The sequence below is a fragment of the Falco peregrinus genome, chromosome 2 (assembly GCF_023634155.1).
Source record: "Falco peregrinus isolate bFalPer1 chromosome 2, bFalPer1.pri, whole genome shotgun sequence".
Lineage (NCBI taxonomy): Eukaryota > Metazoa > Chordata > Aves > Falconiformes > Falconidae > Falco > Falco peregrinus.
The window spans coordinates 22,782,423-22,801,122 of NC_073722.1; the positions used below are offsets into that span (position 1 = coordinate 22,782,423).

At 37.7% G+C, this 18,700-nt stretch overlaps 1 protein-coding gene and 1 long non-coding RNA gene across 40 annotated transcripts in view; one reads left to right on the top strand and one right to left on the bottom strand.

Annotated features, from left to right (window-relative positions):
- On the top strand, nucleotides 1–13,769 carry LOC114013767 (uncharacterized). The gene is made up of 3 exons (XR_003556946.2): nucleotides 1–518; nucleotides 1,798–1,891; nucleotides 12,586–13,769. It is a non-coding gene; the product is annotated as an uncharacterized LOC114013767 (long non-coding RNA).
- ANK2 (ankyrin 2) overlaps nucleotides 1–18,700 on the bottom strand; it is a 382,481-nt gene that overhangs the window by 30,332 nt on the left and 333,449 nt on the right. For all 39 annotated transcript variants that reach the window (XM_055796029.1, XM_055796032.1, XM_055796031.1 and 36 more), the window contains 8 exons: nucleotides 17,763–17,917; nucleotides 16,685–16,896; nucleotides 15,624–15,828; nucleotides 13,700–13,796; nucleotides 9,233–9,461; nucleotides 6,628–6,753; nucleotides 4,351–4,473; nucleotides 2,809–2,841 (listed from right to left, as the gene is read on the bottom strand). In XM_055796029.1, the coding sequence (XP_055652004.1) occupies nucleotides 2,809–2,841; nucleotides 4,351–4,473; nucleotides 6,628–6,753; nucleotides 9,233–9,461; nucleotides 13,700–13,796; nucleotides 15,624–15,828; nucleotides 16,685–16,896; nucleotides 17,763–17,917 (1,180 nt within the window). The remainder of the gene's footprint in view (nucleotides 1–2,808; nucleotides 2,842–4,350; nucleotides 4,474–6,627; nucleotides 6,754–9,232; nucleotides 9,462–13,699; nucleotides 13,797–15,623; nucleotides 15,829–16,684; nucleotides 16,897–17,762; nucleotides 17,918–18,700) is intronic.

Sequence of the window (18,700 nt, forward strand, 5' to 3'; positions counted from 1 at the left end):
GAGAAAAAAGGAGTAAATTTTAAAAATTCAGATATAATCAATATGTATGAAGTCACTAGCGAAGATCGAGTCAAATCCACTAGATGTATGGAGACATACAGATTCATTGATTTAAATGGAACCAAGAATGTATTTAAAATAATGGTAAAAGCATGGCTTTGTTTATTTAGTATTTCTAATAACAGAAAAATGGTTACTTTGCTATAGTTACGGTCAACAGTAGATGCAAAATGTTGCAATGTATTTTCTTTAAATGCAACAAGCAGTATAGAGGATGCAGGCTTTTTTATTACTGGGTATGTCATTGCATTGTTCTTCATTTACTTCTTCCCATCTAATAGAAGAAAGTCCAATACAGTCATCTGAAGGCGTATGTCCCATCTGGATGGCAACTAGTACCCTTGCTACAACATAGTTTCATTGGCCATAGCCATTCTGAGATTGTGCACTTTTGCCTCTGCACTTTGTGGTGATGAAAAGCAAGTGCAGAAATGGATGCAGACTTGCTACTGCCTAAGGTAAGAACTAGGATTTGATGCTACTGATAGTTATTGATACCTCTAAGTGGGAGCAGTGATGGCCCTCAGAGGCCATCTTTTTGATTTTTTCAGAGTGTATTTGGGTATCAATTGAAAAAGCCATACAATTTTATTGTTACTCAAAAGAAAACAATAGTCCTTGCCCAAAAAACATTAAAAAAAAATATGCAGTGTCAGACTGTGAAAATTCAAGGAGCACGTTTTTGAAGTTGCCTTCTGGTTTGATTTTTTTTTTTTTTCAGTTTTCAGTCATTTGACCACATAAGCAAAAAAAAAAAAAAAAACACAAATTTGGTTGTGTAAATTTAGATATGCAAAAGTGTACAGACTTAGAAGTAGCACTAAACATTTAATTTTCTACACAAACTTGTGGTGCCAGGATGACTGTGAAGAATGAAAATCAGCTATGCGGTACTGCTGATACACGGTGTATTGTATGTTAAAGCCCTCACGATAGTTTCTTTAGTTTCTTTAGTGATTGTTGAAAAGGTTTTACTTGTTTAAAAGTAGTCCTTATAAAGATCAATGCAATATATTGTCTCAGTTAAGGTGCTACTCATTCTTGCTCTTCCATAAATTGAACATGAATACAAGTAAATCACTGGCAGCATTTACATGTTCCTGTATGCCTTGCAATCATTTAGGTGACATTATTAAATTTCACACTTAGCAATGTGTATTAGGGATCCATAATAGTATGAATTTCTCTGATGCCCTGCATGGTAACCTAGGATCCCTAGAATGCTTTAATTCCCCTTTTAATTTTAAGTTCCTCCAAATCAGTCTGGAACTATGTCAGCATACTAATTATTAACATAAAAATGAATAAAGTAAAAAAAAAAACCCAAAAAAAGAACTTCAAGTGGAAGGTGGTTTTGGCCACTAATGAGCTTGTCTTTTTGTGCTTCCATTTCTTACATAAAAAATCATCAGTGTTCAGAAAAATAATTTTTCACTGATTTTACAGAGTGTAGATTTGTTAAAAACAACTTTTGGGAACTTCCCTGGGAAAGCATAAAGAGCATTATAGAGGCTAAAAGAATTAGTTTCATGCTTTTGGTACAAAATTGAGTGATCACCTGGTAAGAAATGTTACTTTCTGAATGAATATAGTGGGAATTAGCTGAAAAACTTTGGCCATGTTTTCACTTGAACAGTGCCTGTATTTCAGCGCTGAAATAGGAGTGGTATATATTTCTGCAATGATAACAGGGAACTGCAATCCGTGCAATGAAAACTTCTGAACTCTGTTTTGCAGTTCATGGAAAAGATGTCCATCATCTTTGGGGAGCAGGCTGTTCTCACAGTGCTGGCACTCTTACTTGTTTCCAACAGCTGAACATCATCAAAATGTGAGGATGCTTTTCTAACGTTACTTATTCATGTAGGGGTCTGACCTTAAACATCTGTAAATGCCAGAACGGGGCTGAGAATGTAGTGGGGAGTTGGCCACATTTCTCCATGAAGATGCAATTCAGTTTATGTTAAACTCTACACCTTTTACTTGGAGCAAACTTACTTTTAACTTCTGGGTTAACACTGATTCTGTACTGGACTTAGGTAATACAACTCAAAAATCTCTACGATCCAGTCTAGTGGATGTTATAAATGGAAAATATTTGTGAATTGCAGCCCTTCCAGGTACGTACAGGTAGTGCCTTCAATTGAGACCGGTCACAGACTCCCCGCAACAGTGGGGAACTCGCTGATGGAAGTAATTGTTGTCTTTAGGTCTGTTCCTCTGCCTCTGCTCCCCCCTACCCACCACCACTAACTAGAAGAAGCATATTCAGACCATGCTTAGGGGTAGTAATAAAAGGTATACTATGTCAATGATCTGAATACTTCAGACAAGTCCAGTAGCAACACTGTGTTATTTTTAGGATGCAGGATGGTTCTCAGCATCAGAAAAACCAGTCCCACATATCCCTTGGTTTGTGCTGCCCGGAATAAAGGTTAAAGAAGTACACTTGTATGGCTTATTCTGGAGCAAAGGAACTGTTTGGATAGTAAAATGAACTATTATAGATCTCCACAATCAGTGCATCTGAATCTGTAAAACTTTAATGTAGGGAAGGTTAAACTCAGTAAATTCCAAACGTGAGCCTGGGCAAGATCCTTTTAAGTGCACTCCTCTTCATTGTTTTTGTAGCACTGACCTAATGATAGATATGCCTGTTTCACTACAGATTTCATCTTCCAGGCTATATCTGTTAGTTGTATTTTAGTAGTACACATAAGCATTAACATGCTGTTAAAGCAACATTACCTCCTCTTCTTGTTCTTGATCTGATTCTGATTCCTTTCAGTTCCAAAATGCCATGCAAAAAGAGAAGGGGAAAACAGAGCAGGCAAAATGCAATTTTTTTAGAAGACTAGAGTAGGAAAAAATAACTTCTGACAACATTTAACAGAAAAGAAGAAAACACAGTACATTTCTTAGGTCAAAAAGCAGCACAACTAAACTGTCAGTTTAAAACACAAAAGGCTACAGAATCACGCAAATTACAAACAGTAAAATTGCTTCTGGGTGTTAAGACTTCCAGTGATCCTTATTTGTATCAAGACTTAAAATATATACATACATTTACACCCATAAATTAGTGCAAATAAATATTTTAAATAGTTAAGAACATTACCCATTTAAAGTTTAAATACATTGAGATGTATTGTTTTTAAATTATACAAAAATGCTGTAAATGCTGAGAAAAAATGAACACCAACAGGAAAGATTTTGGACAAACAGCCAGCTTAATACATTCCTAAAAGGCATGCAGCTCCTAATTTGACAAGGACAGTAAAAAATCTGAGTTACCACAGAAGAGCAATAAACTGACTCTTTCTAAGGAAACAAGTGCTGCTTAACATCTGATCTCACTTAAACAGAAATCAAGGGCACTCCCATGATTTACAAGCGTTCAACTGGTCTCAGTCTTTTATTTATAAACACTAACTCATACTAGAGTTTACCTCTCCTTTTTCTGTCCTTGATATTGGACTATTTTCTTCCCCAAGTACATTAATAACTATTGTAACAATATTCTGAAGAAAGACCATTTACACAATGTGACATACTCATAGATTCTTGAAAGATTTGATCAGATGATGGAAGAAAAGTCAGTGTCAAATTTCAACGTAATATTAAAATCTAATCTAAGAAAATACTTTTGGCACTGCTATAAACTTTTCAAATTCTAGAGCTACATGTTTATCACTATCACCACAGATAAACAAGGCAGTTGATAAACAAGGCAGTTAGCTAAAAATGCTATTGCAAAGCTCATGAACTTTTAAATTGGCCAATGAAAAAAATTACAAAAAATTTTCAGTTTTTCTATACTTCATACCTTAAGAACATCATAGGATCTACAGACATCCTTATACTTTGTGAAACAAAGCTTCATCTCCAGAGAGGTGTCACAAGGCATGGTTAGAAAGTGTGGGAAGCATTTGGTAAAACAAAAAATGAACCCAGAGGTTCTCATCAAGTCCCTGATCTGTCTCATCCATGAACAGAAACTGGGTAAAACTTCTGTATGAAAGAATTAGCATAGGTCTTGCACAACACCACATGAAACTATGGGACCTATTTAATGCAAACTGGATTTTTGTCTCCCTTCTGTCATCTGAGGACTCATCTTTGAACACTGGCATTAAGAGTACCAAACCCAAGAAACTGAAAGCCCTTGGGTGGTATGTATTATTCTTTAAAATACCTGACTACAAAGCGCTAATGATATTTTGCCCTCCTACTCATTTCTTGTTTATATGATAATGCTCATGACTGCAGATCAGTATAATTTCACAGTACCTTTGTGTAAATGGGTAAAGTGATGTTTAAATTACATATGGCTTGATGAACGAGGCCTCTTGTAGATTTTGGCTCCTTCATGAATGACAATCGTCCACAGGGCTCCTGAGTGGTATCTCGCACCTGGTAGAGCAAACATACAGACATATAATCTGTTCTTTTGGTGTTTTGCTAAATGATCTACTTGTGCCACTCAAAATTATTTAGCAGAAAGAGGCTAGATGTGGGAGAAAAAGTCCATGTAGGCAAAAATGATGTGGGTTTTTTCCCCCCCTGCTTGTTTGTAAGTGTAGATAAGGATGCATTTGGGTATCAAAGCAAGAAAAGACACAAGCATGTATAGGCTTACACATTAGAAACTTATTTACAGCAGGCAGTCCTACCACTGTAATCACAGTCTTAAAAGAAAAGAGATATTCCATTAAGTTCGGGCTTCTAGGATAACTTACAATACCCATTTTTCACTGAAACTGTTCCCCAAGCTTTATGGTCATAACAGAGATGCACTTTGTGTTAGGTGACAAAAGGAACTAAGCCATTTTCCCCCATATGACAAGAATATGTATTTATGCTGGTGTTAGTGATTTTTTTCGTTGCTCAAAATTTTAGTATTAAATATGATTTTAACTAGTCTTCTGGCTGAGTGGCTGAAAACAGTGGAAGATTACACTTAAAATTTCTTCTCTTGCAAAACATTTTCTCAAATATATTATTAAACACTAGTCTTAGTATGACAGAGTTTGCTGGACTATATTTATAGGTGTGGCCATTATTATCTACAAAAAATACTACATCATGCCATACTTCAAGATTTTGCAGTGAATCTTAGAAATATATGTTCCACAGTTGTTACCAGAAACAAGTGTAAGCACTTAGAACTTAAGATGCTGGTGATGTAGTTTTAGCTTTTGTACATTATGTCAGGAGGATTATGTATATCACAGATGAAAGCATGACCTCATTCTTAGCTTTCTGAACCGATAAAATGATACAGTTAGATACACGTGTACTAACTTTATCAGGTTGAAAACCGTAGATGCAAATACACACAAGTTTTTGAACATATTTTGGAAAAGCCATGGTGGAAGAAAAACCACAAAGCCAAAGGTAGGTGGTGGCATAGGTGAAGTTCTAAATTAAAACAAGCTTACAAAATATTGCTAGAAAGGAGGGAGAGTTTAAATATCACCAAGCAGCATACTGAAAACTTAACACAATGAAGGAGTGGTTTTGATTTTCTCCACTTTTTGGAGGCTTCCAGTCATAAGGCATTTCTCTAAAACTGTTTTGTAATGGCAATAGTGTACTCCGTTGCAGTTGGGATGTCCCACTGAAAAGTTTGTGGGAAGAGGTTTGCAGTGCCCTCTAAATATCCTCTCCAGAAGAGAAGGTGGTGGTGGCTTGGTGATCACAGCGAGGGCACTTTTTTATGTGACTCCCTGCTCCCCGCAGATCTCATGAACGACGCAGATGAGCCCCGTGGACCATGGTGTTTTTGTCTTGGCTCTATAGCTAGGGCTACAGCATTAGTTAATTTTTGATTAATGGAGATTTTTTGTTTTGGCTTTTGTTTTACAAAATTTCCTACTCACATAAAAGTTTTAAAATTGGATAGTACAGTAATAGACATTACATGGAAAACATTAGGTTACAGTTGGGAATTTATCAAAATTAATTACTTCCTTTTTCCTTTTTTCTCAAAATTACGGGAAAACCAAAAGATCCAAAAAGGAGCCATGCTTTTCTTACTGTACCCCCAAGGAAGTTTTGCATTGCTACTGAAGAGAGGATGACTAGTTGAAGAATAGGTCTATCTCTATTTACAGCCATATACATATTTACAAGTGTAGGGTACAACATATCATTATTTGATAGATTTCTGCCAATTCTACAATGTTTTATGACACTTTTTTGCAGTTTCTGCACTTTTTCCTGCACTGTATTGAACCATGATACAGAAGAACAAACAGGATCAAATGCGATCAGCTCTTTAGATTATTAGGTAGAGAACGGGATTCCTAGAAGTACCATTTTGGTGTCTGAAAGAATGCTGTGGACACAGTCATGGCTAGCAGAACATAGGCACAGATAATTATATTTACAGAAAAATCTTCCTAAATTTTAGGTAGCCACAACTGGTTGTTTTGACAACCGAGTCAACATGTAATCCATTACCATAAATTGATTTGGAACTGTTCTTCAGTCTACTAAGTCTACTGTAACTCAGAAGTAGACAAAAAACAAAAGTACAATCCATAGATCATATTATGACATTACCTTAACAAACAGAGGAAGTCTGTTTTCTTTGAAGGCAAAGAAACTGAATATATGATGTTGCCCACTCTTTGTTAGTGGCACCAAATTGCCAAAGCAGTCCACATAGATGGGTTTTCCTTCTAATACCTATTGGAAATGAAAAAGAAGCAAAGCAGCAATTAATGACAATGAGGTGGTTAGGATTTCTTCTTAAGCATAATTCTGCAGCAGTTTTGATCAATTCCTTGAATCGCTAGGACTTGTCAGCATTTACAAGATTTGTTATGTACAGTTATCTAAAATCTGTGGAAACATTTCAGGTTATTAAATTCCAAATGGAATCCATTGTTAACTCAATAACAATACTGTGACACTATAAATGACCAAATGAGTATTCAGTGTCAGGAATCTGGGCAAATTCTCAATCTATATTTTAATTTTATATTGGGTTATTTTATATTAACATAGTTTGCTAACCTGGCCTCATCATAACAGTCTAAGAAATATTTTTTGCGGCAACCAAATCAAAAGTCTTTGTTTTGACTGGTAGGATAATAAGCCATGGGAATAGCATGAAGTTGCAGAGGACCTTTTTACCAATGCAAAAACTTTCTACATCAGATTACCTATGTGTTTAATCTACTTGCAACAGTCTGTTACAGCAGGCAAAGACAGTGTTTATCAGTAGATTCTATTTATTTCAGCTAGATTTGTAAAGGCCTAGAGCTTTTGAAAGTCAGGCCTCAGGTAAATGGCTCTCCGAAGTCCCTATAGAATGATATCAGCTGCATCTTCGGATTGCTATTTTATGGCCAAATCTCAGCTGGCCAGTTTTGGAGATGTTCAAAATGCCAGTACATTAACATCTCAGTCTTACTTTCCAGAAGTTCAGCCTTGTCATTCAGTTTTGTAAGCTCATATTTTATTTAGCTGCTCTGCACAAGAAATGCCTGTCAGAGCTTCAGGAACAGTGAGCACAAATCTTTTAAAGATGGGATTCTCACAGAAAAGAGACCATCCTGAGCAGAAGAGTATACCATTGCATGCAGTTAAAGTTAAAGCACTTTCAATTTGCCATCCCTTCTGAGAACGCTAACAGAAAAGCCAGAAAAAACACATTTAGCAGGCAGCTTTCTGGATTCCCCATAGGAAAGCTTTTGCCCATTCAGCAATAGATGTAATTTTTTTTTTTTTTTTTGTAAAGCAGAATATTAATCAAACCTGCTGGTTTAACTTCTTGGTATGCAAAGATGCTGACAAAAAGTGATAATGTTGACTGCCTTTTTGGCGAATGATACTCATTTATGGAGTTACTGGAAGTTGAGATTTACCTGTCCTTTCCGCTTTGACAATCTCCCCTTTTCTTGCAACACCCACTTAGTATCAGGCTCAGGAACATAACAATTCAGCAAAGAACACCACCCTCAAAACTCATCTTTACTCAGGCATTCCTCTAAGAGGAAGTCAGTAAGTGAAAAATTCAAGATGCCTCTTGGCAGTTTGCTACAGAGCTAATTAAAACTATGTAATCACTGTAGACCACCACAGAATTGACTATGAGGTACCTGGATTGAATTTAGGGCTAGCCTGCATCCATAGAACTTAGTTGTAAGCTAACAGGGAAAAGTCCATTTACAACATCTATCTGCTGCCTCTCAGCTCACTGTTGAGTGGCTTTAATCTTGTTGTTCACCTGAAACCCCAGCCAAGCTACACACAATTCCTACAGCCTGTTGCATTTTGTTTAATAAAAGCCATGGGTGATGTCTCCTGTTTGCATAACTAGCCATCTCATAATACTTAGTTGGCAGTAGCTACTCTAGTTTTGAATCTGAATTAAAGAAATGCTGACCCTGACACCAGGGAAAAGGAGAACAAAGAACCTGAAACTGCTGGGCTAAATGGTAACCCCCAACTTTACTTTATTACCCGATTTCCCAGCATAAAATCAGTGCAGTTCCTAAGTATAACTGTTTAACAGACCCACCATAAAAAAAGCATCTTGGGAAACCAAATTCTTCCCATTCTGTTTTGTCCTATGGGTTTTCTAAGCCTTAGTCTCATAACAGAGAGCTCAGACTCCACTTCTGTATTTACTGTCTCCTTGAACCCACCTTAAGGTTCCTCCTACCTAATTTTTTTAATTGCTGAGGACTGCCCTGAGAACACACTGGGTGTCCCATCTGAATGCTGATAATGCCATGGAGAAAGTAAAACCACAGTATTACCGCAGTCAGACAGGGCATTCCTTTCTAACTTCTGATAACCAGCTGATTGGATTTCCTTGTGGGTGAAGCCCACAGTTCCCTTCCACCTCGGCAGGCTGGCCCAGGAAGACCCAAGTGCAGTCAGCTGTGTGTGGGTAACCTGCCCACCAGCCCCCGTGGACTAAGGGATTGGCAACTGCCCCTTGGGAATAGGATTTCATCACTCGTGTCTGGCAGCTACCTTCCCTTTACATCTGACAAAAGCTGAAGTTTACATCTTATAATGCATTATAATGCATCATGACAGTATTTGTCGGCACTGTTATTTTTCAGTACTTGTGGCAGATAGAAGGCAGAAAATATTAGCTTAAAAACATACATTAGAAAATGGAGAAAACTTTAAGATTGTTGTATGGTACCTCTACATCCCTGCTTCTGGCAACTTCAGCAAAGTTTTCTTGTTGTTCTAGAGTTTTATCCACCTTGTCATCTGTCATGCAAAAACATCGTAACCGTGCTTCAATGGGATCATGTGATTTGGCAAATACCACAAATTTGGCCATGTAGGGGACGCAGATAATCTCTCTGTACACTTGGGAAGCAAAAGTAACAGATTCTTGTGTCTGTCGACAGTCTATCAACCAAAATCTGTAAAAGAGAATGAAGAGTTGTATAATCAGCACAGAAAGATTTAGGCAAGAAATGTTTTCTCATCTTGGCAGCGTTAGCTGGTAACCACACCAATTGTATATGACAAGTCAGAATAAAGTAAAACAAAATTAGTCACCATTTGGGAAGAATAGCCTAAGAATGGTCATGGTACCCCCTATGCATTTAGGAGCATGAAGCAAAATTAACAGGGAAAGCATCTGGAGCAGGACATACTTTCCTAAATTCCAGATGCAAACCTTTCACAGAGTCTCCTGCTGCACAAATTCCAGGCCATTGTTTGCCTTTCTGGTAAGATCTCACTCAGCTGGAAGCGTATTTGCTTCCAGGTACGATGTGACTGACTTTTAAAGGCTTTAAGAAGTTCACTTGTCCTGTGGCAGACAGTCTCACTTATCTTCTCTGAATATAATATTAAAACAATTACTTGTGGCTTACCAAAATCAAGAGATTCTGGAAATTCATCACAATATCCAATAAATGATTTTTCTTCTATTGAAAATCTGGCTAATGCCTAAACTTTGTTTTCATCTGAATTTAATCCTTTCAGGGAGAATATGTGATCCAGTGTTTCGTGCCCTTTACCAAGAAATAAGTCTCTTCTAGAATAAGCTCAGTGGTCTCTGTTTTCCATCACTTTCAGCAGCTTCTGATGACGTTTGAAATGGTGATTGATCTTATCACCATTCTTCTAGAGCTGCCCAGAAGATCTCTGAATTTCTTCTTGTTTATCACATGTCATTATTTGATATCTACGCAGAACCTAAGTAGAGAAGGGTGTACTGGAAGCGTACAGTTCCGGTTTCCCACTAACCATGACTCTGCAATATGTGCCTTTCTTCTAGAGAGAGACAGGTTCTTTTTGACAGCTGACTTCCATCTCTGTTGTGGAAATATAAAGCTGCCTTGCCCAAAACTCTGTTTTTCTTCTACCACCTCGCTTAAAAGGTTAGCAGTACATTCCTTACATACAATATAAAAATCTGAGCGTCTTTAGGTCAGTGTAAATTATTTTGTCCACTGTGTAACTACCACTACATGGAAAATCAGAAGTTATTCTGATGTGAATTTAGTCAGGGGCTTTTAACTTTGATTTTGTGGTAAGTTTTTGTAATGCATATTGAAGACCAGTGATACATATATATTTCTTCATCTGAGCCATATTCTAAGACTCTGAGAGAAGATGTGTCCACATCTGATTCCTACTACCCTTGCCTTCACAGAGGTTGTGATCACCACTGACTCCCTTTTCGTCATGGTTTCTAACAGGCTGTTTTACTGACAGCATCTTTCTAATGTATACACTGAATCCTCTACCCCAGTGGTTCCCATGACACATGTGCCAGAAGTCAAACATAAACATGTTCAAAGCAACAGGCAAATACTGCTGGAATAAATTACTTCCTCTCATGATGTGAAGCCAGGAGCTGCCACTGCTATCCCATTCAAGTACCACCATGACAGAGAAAAATTTTTACAGGGTAATGTCGTAAGTTGTCTGATTTCACTAACACAATTATTACAAAGGAATGTTTGCCTCTTACTAAGAATTGCTAGTGTGTCTGCGTCAGCAGAAACCACCTCAAAACCTACCAAACATGCACCATTACTGAAGACATACCATGGATGTTGCAACTCAGGTCTAGAACTTCAGCTTCCAGCACAGGTCCTCTTGTGTCAAAACTGACCCTCCTCTTGTCTAAAACCCACAGGTTCGCTACCTTTTCTTCGGGCCATTCGAGCCAGAACAGCATTGCCCGTTAATAAAAATTTACAGAATTTCCTTATACCTTTGTCAAGACAACTGAGTTATTATTTTGCAAAGATACCAGCTTTCACTTAAAATAATTTTACTTCCACCCTCAAAATGTATCAGCAGAAACACACCAAGCATTTTACAAGGAGTAGCACGTATTGCCTTCTTTCTCAGATATCACTTCATTTAGTTTGTGGAGCTGATGACATTTCTTTTAAATAAAATTCACTGTGTGGGTGGAAAGCATGCTTGAGTTTGACACCCGTAGGATGGAGACAGAAGTCAGAAGAGGTCAAAGACACCTCAAAAGCCGGTACAATGTACAGGTGGGCTTACTATTTATTGTAGATTACATGGTATTATAACCTACAAAGCATACTTTTCAAGTGTGTTTTCTCTGGTCTTACTCATCTGCAGTTGAATAATAGCGAATTTCATGCTGTGCTTATCTTTAGAACATTTAACAAACACACTGGTTAAAAAACAGGCTGATGACATTTGAAAGAGAGAAAGCATGTTTGGTACATAAAGGCTTGGCATACTGATACTTTCCTTTTCATGTGTGGGAGAATTATGCTATGCTGGACTCAAACTGGAGAAGCTATATCCTCTGAGAAATCACCATATGCTCAAAAGATTTGCTGTCATACACCAGGGGCTAAAAAGCCCAAACAGATAATAATTTTTTTAAAAAGCTGCAGCTCAGTAAATGGAAAACAGCTATGCCTCAAAGTCTGCAGTTCAATTCACATGCATTTTAGACAAATATACCTCTTTCCCAAGCTCATTTTGGACAGAATTAGTCTTATGAATGGGAAAATAGTGCTCCATCATTAATGGTTTAACTAGACGTAAACAAATTACTGTGAATAGCAGACAGGAATCAGCTGATTCTCAGCAGGGCACAAGGGCAGATGTACTTTTAGACGGGGGCAGAAGTGAAGAAATTTAAGTTAGCTTGTCCTTCAGCAAAGAAAGCAATTAAGTCCCTGACTAAATACATGAAAAATCCCATTTTCTAACTTTGACAGCATTTAAAAACATGCTTGAGTTAAAGTAGTCTGTTGAAAATTCATTTAGATTAAAAATAAAAGGTAGAACCTATTAAAATCTCCATATGGGACCCCGCCTATATCACAGAACATTAGCAATAGTAATCGGTTTTAATGTCATCATCGTGATTAGGAAACATCCACTACCAACATGGAATGCAGTTCCGCAAACTGTTTATTTCATGTGTAGCCCTGGTGGGGACTTCACAGCTTTAGGGTCTTTGACCTCTCAAACTTTGCATCTAGTCTCCACCTCTGGTTCTTAAATTAACCTCTAATTTATCCTTTTATACAGAACACCGGAGGTAGCAGATGAAAGCTAAACCACGCTTCAAGGTCTCCCTCTTGTGGTCACTGCTGTTAAAGAAACGTACATGAGCGTTGTTGCATCGGACTTCACAGGAAGAAAGCCATTTCTGAACTGATAGAGAAATAATACTTTGTTTTGCCTAATTTAAAATTTATATTGTAGATTGGACTGAAAAACCTGAACTCATTTAACATTAAATAAATTATTTCATTAAATAGCAAACCTAATCTATAATAATCACTGCTCTGGACACTGAATGTTTGCACTGAGGGAAATTCATTGATTTTCATGGGCAAGCTATCCAAGGATTTTTGTAACTGTTTGCTAGACTACACATGCTGAAGTTAATACTTTCCAAGTCATAGACTGCATCTCCTATTACAGAGAAGGAGATTTTTGAGCATTCATGTGATATAAATCATGCACAACATACAAACTAAAATGCATACTTTTTTTTTCTTTTTTTTTTTAGGATTAAATTCTGTTTTCAGAAAGACAGCAGTTGAATCTCATCACAAGAACAGATGGTTGGAATAGATTCTTCTAGATCACAGTTTGGTACACCTACAGGCCTTTCTACTTGATTTTTTATTTGTTGGATATTCTGGAAGTAACAGCTTTTATAAGATTTATAATGAGATACCCAAATAAGGGACTTTTGTGTCCATGGAAATTTGCATATTTCTGCATCTGGGAGAGAAGGGGTATTCAAAGTGAAACCAGGTTTTTTCTAACTACCTGAAAATTGAACTGTCCCTCAGATTACTATTTCAGAAAAGTATGTATGTCATTCATTCATTTCTGGTTTCACAGCAGGTGCTGACTGAAAAGGACTAATGGCCGAGATAAAAATGGCAAGAACATCAATTTCTCTCCGCCACTGGTCAGGGCTGTAGTGCTTACAGCTCTTGTACATCATCTGTCTGGGCTGGGAGGCTCAGAGCTTCCAAAAATACCTCACCAGTTGGTTCACAGCATAGACAAAATACCCATGTTCCTTCTACTAACTAAACTAAATCAGTTTAAGTAAATAATTTGTTGAAAAAAGACATGCATTTGAAGGTAACAGTGTAAAACTCGTGTTTTGTTGTGTAGGTACCTGGCAGACACGTTTGTTGTGAAGGAAACACATTCATTAACAAATGTCAGTGGTGTTGTTCCAGTGATGTCTTCCCATTGGGCAGGGGTGGTTCCTCCTGAAATAAGAGATTTTTTTAAAAATTAAAACCAAGCAAGCCTGTAACTTTCATGCTTCTATGGAATATTTTACATTCTTCTGAACCGGTATAATCCCAGACATGGCTTCTCCTTAGGTCTATGTTTTTCCACTAATGCTAGTAGGATTGTATGGGTCTACCGTGAGAAAATAAAGTGCTGAAATGGTTTTCAAATTTTAAGTCCTGTAGCACAGTGCCAGCAATGTTAAAAGAAGCTAGAATTCTGGGGGGAGGGATGTAATTTATTAGAAATTACTTTTGTTCACTCTAGACTAATCACATAACGCAGAACAAAACTGGCCCAGATAGAGCACAGTTAAACCTATATTGTTACACTTGGGAAACAATAATAATATTACTAATAGTGACCACCACCACAATTTATGATTTCTATAATCTACTTTTTTTCAAATAATTCAAAGATTTGGGTCCAGTATGTACATAGATAAGAAATTTCTTTTGCACACCGCAATGAAAACCTATGAATCAATGTCTCTCTGACACGGTCCCTGGAAGATCTTGCAGTTAAAACGTGCACCTCCATATCATGCCGTACAAGAGGCAGCCTTCTGGATTGCTGTCAGTCTGTCAAGTGTCCCACCCCTCTGTCACAGACATTGCCAGCTTCCTATCTGGCCCATGCAGCTGAAAACGGGGGCACAATCTGTCACCCTGCAGCTGTGCCTTTGAGTTCTTCAATACCTGTCCCTGCCTCACCTTCTGGTGAAGGATGTCCCGTTGGTTTCCAGTTACCTTAAAATCACACTGAGGTTACAGAAAACAGAAATAGAAGTGTTCATTTCTAACAGCAGTTACAAGTATTTATAAAACAGAGATGAAGAACTAAAGGAAAAACTACGCGTAACCAGGGCTAAGTCAGAATGTGTGTCTGTCCCTCCTGTCATATACAGCTGCCTTGTTAAGATGCCCATTTGACCATGCAGCACGGTCTTCATGCAAACCTTAACCCCAAGCTGTATCTGTAAAAGAATACTAGTTTTCAGGAAATGCCTCCTTTCTCCTTTTGGTGAAACATTCTTGGAACCAATTTCCCTTTTAAAGTTTTCTAGAGGATCCTCACAGATTTACTGTCCCTTCAACAAGCTTACTCAAATTCCTTTTTATGGATGAGACCATTCTTCTTTATTTAAATAAATGTTTCACTCTCTTGGAAATGCAAACACTTCTTTGTTGATCAGACGTTTCTGGTATTTCAGCAGCTACCCAACACCTTTGTATCAAGAAATTGTAAAAGCACCTGCTTTTACAACAGGAACAACTCATCGACACATCACAGTGAGTAATGCATCTTACATTGGGTTGGTATTTGAAATCAGTTTGAAAATTAAAAAAGATGCTAAATTCTGAACAGAATAAATGCATGCAGCTCATTTCTGCCTCTTAGCTGAGACTGAATGAGATGCTAATCACTTTGGAGTTATAACAAGTATAAAGTGTTTAACTCCAATGTTTTCCTCTAAAGCATACTGCAACATTATGTTTGTACTACACTTACTCTGCTAGGCAGAGGGTAAGTTGGTTCTTAAGAAACTAACTGTAAGGAAAATGCCAAAAAAAACCCAAACCCAAAGTCTATGATTATATTACACATCTCTTGTTAGTCCAAACAACAAATGTTATTTCTGCTAGAAAGTAATTGTTTGGAAAGTAGTTTATTTTCGCAGCATCTCATCCCAGTCAGGTTTTCACCAAGATTTTCACGTATATAATCAGTTTGATATATTCAGTCCACAATGACCAACAGTTTCAAGGTGCACATTAAAAGCTCTAGTATTTGCATCCTACCTGTTATGCTGCATAGTAACCTTAAAGTGGGTGTGTCACCTCCATAACCATTCATGATCCCATCACTGGAGGCTTTGGGGACGGGAATTGTCATCGTGATGGGTTTATGGAACTTCCTTCTCCTGGGCTCCAGTGTGACTATAGGACTGAAGGTAGCCTTGTTGCCTAAAATCTTCTTTGTAAGTTCAGTATGCATAGGTTGAGCCTTTCCAAAGCAAAAGACAATAACTGAATAGTTACTTTAAAACAGTTTAATGAGTATGTAAAGAACTGGGTCTGTATATTGCCACGAAACCCTTAGGTTTGACACTAAATGGCACAATTTCCCATGAAATTCTGCAGACTAAAGAACTGACTAAAGAAGTGAGAAGGGGAAACCTCCCTTTTTCAACTTTCCCATGCCTTCCTCCTCTTCCTATCCCATTTCTTGGTGCTTGTCAGACCCTCCATAGCATTAATTCACTTAACCAGTAGTAAATGATTCCCCTTGTCACCTTTTATTTTTTTTTTTTTCCTGAGAGCAAGCTCTGAACTATTTCAGTAAGCTGTTCAGCTATTCACAGGGGATTTCAACAAGCACAGCCTCCTGGCCAAGGTAAGCTGTGGATGCACGCAGCAGGAGGAGGGGATGGTGGTAGGGGAAAGACTCCCCCTCTTTCAGTAGTGAACTGTTCAGCTGGTTTACTTCACGCTGAGAATCTGTATATTTGACTTAGTTATTACAGCACTTTGTACTTCGCTGATGCCTTTTGTAACAAGTATTTAAGAAATTGTTCTATGACCTACACTAATACCATCAGCACCAAAATTAGGTGCTTTTCCCAAGATCATATAGACAGTTAACAGACAGGAATCTGAACTGGAATATCCAAAGCTTTACCACTTGCTTTGACTTTTGCATGGATTTTTTTTGTTTCTTTTTTAATTATTTTTACTAGAAGCATTGTAGACAACAATATACAACATGATAAGTGGAATAGGCTGGTTCTCCATTCAAAAAAGGTGATTTTACACTTAAAAAAAAAAAAAAAAACCAAGCCCTTGTAATTGTTTCACTGTACCTGGAGACCCACACGAATTCGTTTGGTTAGAGCCCCTTCTGGGAAGACTGCCTGCACTTGCGGCACAACAGTGCTACTCAGCACACCTCCCTCAGGTCCGATAAGGTTGCTGTCCTGTTTGATCCGAGATACCACTGCAAAGTACTGAGGGAAATCTCGGGTGATGATGCGGCAGATACGTTTCTTCTCAAGCTCCTCTGGAGTGTCAAGTACTGAGGCCAAAAGAGAAGGTGGTCAGAAGACAAGAATTTCATAGAAAGAATACAGCAAACTTCAAAATGCATTGAACTTTTCATAGTTTAATTGCAACTTACAAAAAGCATTTTGTCTAGAAATCAAAGGGGAAAAGGAAACATACCCCAGTATTTCAAGTTCAGTTAAACCAGAGAAAGCAAGAAAGGAACAGATGACAGACTGAAACAACTAACTGAAGGGAGCTTAACACAGCAAACTCAGAACATATTGATATCACCCCCAAAATCAGTAGGCAAACGAGCAAAGTGATCGGTTCAAGCCCCTTTCCATTCCACATGTTTACACTATGGCCTGGAGTAGCATCAAGGAAACTAAATTCCAAATCAAAAGTATCAAAGTACGAGTTCAGCTTTAAGTATGTGAGTTGGCTTCTTTACTTTTGGGGGGGCGGAGGGTTGTGAAGAAAGCCCTCAAAATTAATAACAAATTCTGCAGAACCTAGACAAGCCCAAGGCCATTCTGTTCTCTCAGAAAGCAAGAGTACCCATGACTGACGTTTCCTCCCACACACGTAGCTGCTTGGAAAGGATTAGTGTGGTAATTGCCTTGTTTCGGAAAGATGTTTGCTATGGAAGCTTTTCGTTTCACACTATGAAAAGGAGCAGTAGAAAACACAAGTCTAGCATCTATTCTCAACTTGGTGATGGAAGATTTTGTTTTGTCTCACTACTTGGGCAGACCATGCAAGGAAAGTAAACACAAACGTGCTTACATGGACCAAACATGAGGTGCTAAATAAAATAAATAGTAAAAAGCCATTAACCCCAGCTACAGGAGTAATGCAGGAGAAGAATTTTTTTTACAAAAAAGTCACACTGGATACCTTCATCCATCCCATTCAAGATTTCATTCAGTTCATCCTCAGTGTATTCACAGAAATGCTCCTTCCAGCTGTCCCCATTCTCACTGCGCAGGATCACCAGCTCTCTCTCTTTCCCACGCAGAGCAGCAAAATGGGGAATCTCGACAATCACAGGCCTGGCACAGCAACACAGCGCATTAAATGCACATGGGAGAGAGGAAGAAACAGGATTAACAGCAACTCTATTCAGTCTGCTACAAAGTGACCTGGAATTCTACCTAGTTCACTGGAATACTTTGGCATAATCCTAAACTAGTAGGTTGCTAACACATACAAGGTTTTTACAGGGACCCAGTAAATGCTGAACGATAGATTAAAGAGTGCATTCACCTCTTTCCACAGTGTGACTGTTATTTGGTAAGGTAATAGTGCTTGGCTAGAAATTTGGTAACTGTTTTGCAAATTCATAAAAACCCTCATAGTCATTTTAGTTGTCACTACTGTCTGGGTTAACCTGTGCAACTTCATTTCAAAGAGAATCTACTGTAATGTATATGACTAGTAGGACAAATTCTGATCTCACTTATACTAGTGCAAACCAGAATAATTTCACTGCAATCAGTGGGCAGTTGTGTCCTGTACCAATTTTACTTCACTGTACTTTTATATATTCCAATGAATTTATTCCTGATTTACACTTTGGGAGAGATAAAGGTGGTGTCAGGAGGTCATCTGGGTTTCTGTTTCAGTATAGGAGATAAGAATTTGCCTTGTTGCCTTACAAACAGATGTCGATATACGTATCACTGTATGCATCCATATATTTATATACACACACATGTATGCAATACATATGTGTACATATAATATATCTATATTCATATATACATATACATACATATTCTTAGAAATAAGAGAGAAAATACAAATATATTTGTATATACAATTCTCTAATTAGA